The sequence below is a fragment of the Brassica oleracea genome, chromosome C7, assembly GCF_000695525.1.
Source record: "Brassica oleracea var. oleracea cultivar TO1000 chromosome C7, BOL, whole genome shotgun sequence".
NCBI classification, from domain to species: domain Eukaryota; kingdom Viridiplantae; phylum Streptophyta; class Magnoliopsida; order Brassicales; family Brassicaceae; genus Brassica; species Brassica oleracea.
In genome coordinates, this window is record NC_027754.1 from 26,269,001 (window position 1) to 26,277,037 (window position 8,037).

At 29.4% G+C, this 8,037-nt stretch overlaps 1 protein-coding gene across 1 annotated transcript; it reads left to right on the plus strand.

The window, feature by feature from the left end:
* The first annotated feature begins 1,004 nt into the window (after positions 1–1,004).
* LOC106304724 lies at positions 1,005–2,132 on the plus strand. The gene has a single exon (XM_013741119.1). It carries the CDS (start codon positions 1,092–1,094, stop codon positions 2,022–2,024), a length of 933 nt encoding a protein of 310 aa, XP_013596573.1. The 5' UTR covers positions 1,005–1,091; the 3' UTR covers positions 2,025–2,132.
* The last annotated feature ends 5,905 nt before the right edge of the window (positions 2,133–8,037 follow it).

Genomic DNA, 8,037 nt, shown 5'->3' on the forward strand with positions numbered 1-8,037 from the left:
AATCTAACCCTAAAGATACATACAATACTATAACATATGTTACCAAACCCTAAACAATTGACTCATGAGCCAATATACATTCACTCATCTATGTTTAAAATAATTCAATTTCAGATGAACTAAATTTACATCATTGAGAAATGTTTATTATTACATGATTTCAATTTTTTACCCATCAAAATATTTTTTTATAAAATTATTTTTAAGATCTACTGAACGAGAAGATTTACAAAGAAATCATCTTAGAGAAGACTTACAAAGAAGTCATCTGAAAGAAGTCTTCTCTAACGGAGGGTTATAATGGTAAAATTGAATACATGTTTTTTGTTTGTTCATGGTGGGGCTGTTGTAATTTCACTAAGCTTTTGGGTTACTTTTATATTTGATTGAATTTGGGGTACACTTTTGTATTCAAAATCACGTTTTGAGTCATTTTTGGCAAATTCCCCTAGAAATTATATATTTAAAACATTCTGTAACATTATCAAATACATTTATAAAATGCAAAAATATTCGCAGGGACGTGCGGGTTAAAATCTAGTATTCTTTTAGTTTAAGCTTCAATACACAATTCAAAGTTTGGCAAAAAAAACATAATTCAAAGTTTGGCAAAAAAAAAAAAACATAATTCAAAGCTAAAACAGATGGAGCCGTATCATGGAGGTATTGATACGGATCCAATAATACATTAAAAAATCTCTCTCGAACTCTTTTAAAAGGTTAGAATAATTATCTAAAGTTGAAAACATCTTTTCATATTAGAAAATTCAAAGTTATAGAAAAATTAACATACTTTAAATCGATTTCTTAACTCGGTTTTAAAAGCTTTTAATACTTAATATAATACTATTTCTCTCTTTCCGTCTTTTTGCTAATTACTCATCATTTAGCTCGTGTTTTAAAAATACACTCAAGAAAAAGCGACCTCTCGCCTTCAATTTCTAACCTCTTCATTCACTCCACGTATTTAATACCTTCGACCCGTCAACAAAATTTCATCGGTCTCTTACCATAACAAAAACAAAAAACACAAACTCCAAGTCTTCTCTCGAAGACTCAAAGAAACTTAAACGTCTCTTCCGTACATAGCCATGTCTCTACTATGGAAGAAGCCTAAATCTGGTCGACTCTCGAGATTCATGTCAGAGTTTCACCAATCTCCGAAACGCGGTGGGATCATGGTCGTTGAAACTGGCTTCCCAACTTCTCTGATCGATCTCTTCTACAAGAATCGCGATCGTCTAAAAAAGTATTCCTCTAAAACTAAACGCATCCAACGCTTGATCGAGACCGCTCCAAACGCTTCTTTGCCAGTTAATCCAGACGTGAGTCTAGAAAAGCCGGTAACGAGGAGTAAGATCGAGAAAGTTAGTCTCGTCAGACGTCGAAAGCATACAAGTGACAACAACGTTTGCGTTTGCGGCGATGGAACCGGTGCCTTTGTTTTGATGGCGTTTAAGCTTTTTATAGTGGCGGTGCTTTCCTTGAGCACGACGAAGAGCCTCACTATGGGAATCACTCTCTGCACCTTCGCGCTTCTCTTTACAGAGAACGTGGCGACGCGTATTCTCACGCGTTTCAAGCTCTGTAACACCGACACAAGAAAAGAAAAGCCACTCGCTTCAACACACGACGATAAGTTGGTTTCTTGTTCGGAGGAAACAGAGACAATAGGTGTAACAAAGAACTCGAATTCGGATGAGAAAACGATAAGCAAAAGTTCGAGACTGAAATCGAAGATTCTGAAGAAGCTGAGGAGTTACAAGAAGAAGAAGGATAAAACGACTGATGTGTCAAGCGTGGTTCCCAAGGATATGTTAGAGGTGGTCGAGGACTCTGAGAGAGACGAGGAGAAGTCGAATCAACCATTGATAGAATCAAAAGGAGATAACATGAAAGGGACTGTTGTGATCGTGATTGTGCTTACAGGTCTGTTAAGTGGAAAGATCGCAGCTGTTGGTCTGACACTATCATGTCTGTATCTCGGATTCGGAGCAGCCAAAAGATCTGGTTTTTGCAAATAAAAATTCTCTTCTTTTTTCTTACAAACATTGGAGTATTGGTGTGGTGATCATTGATTAATGATCGTTTATGTACTTAGAGATTAGTTTAACATCGACTGTTTGTTTGCGTTTACGACTTATGTTTAATTGTTGTTGATTGATCTTAAACGTAAATTTTAAACGCAAATATTTAATGATATTTCTGTATTTCAAAAGCAGTTATCAAAAAATATAAACACAAATGCAAAGTTAAATGTAAACAACGGTTTCTTAAAGAAAGCATAGCTATTAATATTATAAAATTTATAATGGTGGAAGCTGGTTCAAGAGTTGCTCCAGAAAATATATCAACACAAAAGAAATTGTTAGGCTATGTATTTAACTATTTATTAGTGTTAATTTGGAAGTGGTGTAGTAGGTGAAAAGAAATCCAGAAATAGCACCACTAGAATGTGATAGCTTATGTGGCAGTATAAACAGACGATATGGCAATTTTACTTGCTGTCTAAGTTGGATCATTACAAACAGTCTAAGTTGGATCATTACATTTTTTTAATTTACTATAATTTATTCTACAACTAACTTAGATATTATTACATATATACCATTTGTAACATATTATTTTAATATTTACATATACATAGTTTATTCATAATTAAATTGCTACGCCAATTAATAAATATAAAGTAATTTTATCCATTTATTAACTATTTTATAAATTATACTACAAATTACCTTTGTCAAACAGTGAATAATAGTGTCTTTAGGTATATAGCTAATTATGGGATAATATTAAGGTATGAGATGCAAATACTCCATTAAAGAATAACATATATTCATGAATTTTACAACATACTTCAACTTATTAAAACAAAATATCAAAGTAAGATATATAAACTAATAAATAATTTTATATTTTAATTTACATATTTAAATTAGAATTTTTAAATAATTTCATATATTTATCAAGTATGAGACGGGTAGAATGACATATAGTAATTTATATAATAATAAAATAAAAATTTACCAATATAAAAATTTAAAATAAAATTTTAGTATAATTTAAAGCTTTTTTTTTGAATGAATGTTAAATTTCTATTCATCAAAAAAACCTTTTTATATCATGTGTAGTCCTTTCTCTATACAACCACTACTCCCAACTATGAAAAAATGGCCACATCAAAACTCAAATTTAAACTCTAGTCTCTAACCAAAATTGAAGAGCCCCTTCCATGCCCTTCCTTCTTTGCATTCTCAAAATACGTAGCTTGTTTCTAATCCCTTTATCCACAAGCTTCTTCATCGTCTCAATTGTCATTGGCTTCTCCCCATGTTTGATCTTATTTCTTTCCCTCCATAATGCATAGATTGCAGCTTGGAAAGAGTACCTTACACAAAATAATCGCTTCTTCTCCATAAATCTTCCTGATAGTACCGGTACTAAAGCTGACCATGTATTGGAATGAGAGTTTCCCAAGATACCAAGCGTGAGATGCCTCCACAGCTGTAAAGAAAAGGAACATTCAAAGAATAAATGATTCCTTGTCTCTACAGCACTTTTACACAACACACACGTTGTATCAACACCCAAACTCCATTTAGCAACGCGATCCATGGTAGCCAGCCTATCCCACATTGCTAACCAAGTTATAAATGCAAATTTTGGAGTCGCCAAAGAAAACTAAGTACACTGAGCCCAAGAGCAGTGAGCATAGTTTTCCCGAAGCAGTAACCAAGTCTCAAGAGTTGAGAACTCAGACTTAAAGCCCGTTTTGCATCTCCATTGGTGAACTCAGACTTAAAGCTTTAAAATAAAAGTAAAATTAATACGGGTGGGTTATGTAAATGATTTATCTTATTTTCATAAAATTATATTAATGTAAATTTTAATTTAATTATCTATACTTTAAAATGGGAAATATAAAATTAAACTTTTATTCTATAAAATAAAATGGGAATAAAATCTTATAATATATAATATACTTAAACAATATATTCAGTTATCAATTAAAAATAAATTAAACTATAACAATAAAATTTAGTTTTTTTGTATCATCATTTTCTTAATTTTATTTTAATAATATAGTAAGAGTATTATCAAAATTTAAGAATCACAAATCATATTGTTTATTAAAATTTATGTTCTATTAAAAAATATATCAAAAGTTGAATCACTTTTTATTAAAATAGCATCAGATTTATATGGGGTTTATTGGGTTCATTAGTGTTGGATTGCAGGTTAATGACAAACTTTAGGTTTTTTACCGGGTTTATCATATTTTAAAATATTTTGTTTTAATTAAATCTGAACCAAATTATTTATACAAGTCATCAGATTTACCAGTTCAACCGCCGATCTGGAACAAATAGGAAAAGACGGATAAAAACTATTATTTTTAGGCCATTAACTATTTTTAATTGATTGGTCTTGAATACAAATTTTTGAAATGCTATATATCAATAACAGATTAACCTATTAATTGAATAATTATTAACAACATTATTAGTTATTGAAAAGTTAAATCTAAATTGAAAAATAATTTGACATATAAAATAAATTATAATCTATATAATAGAAAAATATAGCATTTTTTTTTATGAAACAATGTATATAAAAATATAAATGTACTAATATATATAATCAATTAAATGACACTATTTTCATTTTTTTACTTTGATATTAATATTTGTTCACACAAATTAAAAAAAAAATCGATTTTATCTAACCAAAAACATCATTAATTATTCATGTGATCACAATTCAACCAATAAAAAAAGCTAACTGGAGAATATTAAAGTTATATAAAATAAAAAATAAATGAATTTGCATTGAAAACTGAAAATGTCATCTAATTTGGAGTGAAAAGAATTATTTAAAACATCATATATTAAAAACAAAGTGAATATGTTCTATAAACAAAAAACACTAGAAAATTTCCGCTTTGTATAGAATCATCAAATTACAATTTACTTATATAACATATCAATTTGATTGTTTCATCATCCAAAATCTAAATTGCAACTGACATAACTTACAATTTCCTCAATTCAATTTGAAAAACACCAATGCGGTTCCACGGGTCAAAATCTAGTTAATAGTTAATATAAAATAAGGATGATTAGTGAAAATTATATTGAACACATAAATTGACAAAATAATATGTAATAAGGTAGTGGGTGGATGTAATAATTTTACACGATATGAGAGTTTTTTTTCTCTGCATGTGTGTGTTTCAAATGATGTACACAAATGCAAAATATACTATACCATATCTATTAAATAAATAGTATAAAACAATTAGTTCATATCAGTTATAAATGCGGAAGATAAAAAAGAAGAAGATGTAACATACTATTATTTCCATAAAATAAAGGATGTATAAAACAATTGGTTGATAGTAATTGTAACTGCATAAGATAAAAAGGAGGAACATGAGAAAAATGATGAGGAATACTATAAAGAAAATAAGGAAAAGGAAGAAGTATGTGAAGGAGGATGAAGAACAGGAAGATGAGATGAAAAAATGTAAAGAGAATTAGAAAGAAGTGGAAAGAGGAGGAGAAAGAAGAGAAGAAATGAGGAGTAGAAGAGTATAAAATGATACACTACTCTCATACGATAGAACAGTTATTATATTATTTACAATAATTATAAATTAGTACATATTGTTTGTGAGAAAAGAACAAAAATAAATGATGTTTGAATTGTATCTAAATTTATGTTATCAAAGAACTCTGGAATAATCTATTCATATAAGTAGTATATAACTGGTTATATTACCATAAAATCTATTTTCTATTCAATTTGTTACAAGTTGAAATATAGAATATAACATACTACATTAAAATTACTGTTCATCTTCTTTAATACATCCCGACGTTCAACACTTTATTTCTGAATCTGGAATATAAATAAATTACATGAATACTAATTAGAACTAGGGCAGTCGTAGAAGCGCAGTCTATCGCCACACCAACCATCAAATACGAGATTGGGGGCCCATTGTACAGTACCTCTTCAACTCAATTGTACCATCTTTAGATTTTCATCATGGATTATTTTTCCCAGTTACTCACACCCGTTTCTTTGATTGAGATTGAATTTTAAACCAATGATGAATCACCAAAAATCAGAACTCTTTTAGTCATAGGTTCATCGTGAAGTTTTGTTTTTCCTAAGTTAGACCGATCAAAAAATCAAAATCAGTGAAGAGATGAAGAAACATCGATGATAAAATACCACATAACAAAGTTTTCTTCCAAATAAGTAACCTTTTCAGAAACAAAATAAAATAGCGAAAAAATCCCGTAAGCAACTAAAACACATGTGAAATTTATTTTTGCCCATTTTACATAAAATACACACAATAGTATAACAATTAGGTTTTTATGATTACTTACTGAAAGATAATATTTTTTGGGCATAGTGTCAAATTTTTCATAAAATAACGCTCCAACTATTTGCCTTAAAAATACTTCAGTTTTGCCTATCAAAATAGACAATAACAATTTTTTAAAAAAAATATATATTTTTAAGAGTATTATAATAGAACTTTTAAAATTTAAGAAATTAAAATTAATATTTTCTTAAAATATGGCTAGACTGGTTGTGTTAAATTCTTGAGGAGTCAATTTGATTGGGTACCAATTTTTTTGGAACTGGTAAGTGCAAAGTTTTGTTTTTACTAGAAGATTATATCCACCATAGAAACCAGAACTACTCATGGACGGATATAAGGCCGGCGAGTTTGTAAACTCCCGGAAATTAAACCAGCGGATAATAAAACATCCATATAGATATAACCGGTGGAATTAAATAAAGAGAAATATGTTGAAACAAGACATAGCAACAAAACAAATAAAGTGAACATACAACACCAGCAAAAGGTAGATTGAAACTATTAAGCCACCCAAAAAAATAAAAATGGCCGAGAAAATTGGGAAAAATGGACACTTTGAACTTTTGTTTGTCCTTTTAGGATTTTTGATATTTTTGGCAATTATGGACATGTTTTACCCTTCTTTTATGGAAAAAATAGTAAACTGAATTTTAAAAATGTAAAAGAATATGAAAACTATTGGAAACATAAGTATGATAATATATCTCTTTAATTTTTTGTTTAAAAGTGAAATCATAATTTATTTTATCTTCTAATTACAGTTAGAATACTCATTCTGGTTATCTACTTAGTCTATAAATCATATACTAAGTTTTAAACATAGATATATCAAGGATATATAATGTATAATAACCTTTCTTGTATATTCTAACAAAGCTATAATATGTTACTTTATAATCAAGAAAGATGTCTTCAGTCTACCTACAGCTTGATAACGACATATAGCCACAACTCAATGATATACCTCGGCTAGATTACGTGCCATACCATGTTCTACCTTTTACCTTGTATGACGCCTATAGTAAGAATATGTTTCTCACCTACTCTACTGTGTTCTACGTAGGTAGTATCCATATTCTAGGCAAATCCGGAAAATATGGAAACTTCCATATTCGGTTCCATATTCGGTCAAAGATGTTTCCTAAATCTAAACTAAATATACTCTAAATCTCTCAAAGAATATTTTCTCCCATATTTTTCTCCTCTTCCCACTTCGATGATATTTTTCTCTTCGTTCTTTGTGTTTCTCTCTTTTTCATTTAATATATTTCCTGAATCTATTTTAAATCTACTATAAATCTCACATAAGTATATATATTAAATATGTGGGAAAAAACGTTCGTAGCTTATAGCTCAGTGGTTTGTGCTATATTGTTTGGTCGAACAACCCGGGTTCGAACTAGAGGGCTGGTCTTTTATTTTTTTCCATTTTTAGTGATTCAGTAAAAGATAATTATACCCTATTCTTCTTTAATCATCTCTGCAACTCTACTTCTCGCATCCATGGCTTTTAAAATTTATTTATTTTTGCGTTTTTCACTAGTTTTCTTGTTTTTTATACCTTAGATCTACAAGGAAATATTATATTGATCTTAAAACCTAACAAAAACAGAATAATCGTGTACTACAACCGA

Bases quoted from the DNA above. Each gene is read 5' to 3' on its own strand.
- LOC106304724 (XM_013741119.1), top strand. From the start codon at position 1,092: ATGTCTCTACTATGGAAGAAGCCTAAATCTGGTCGACTCTCGAGATTC.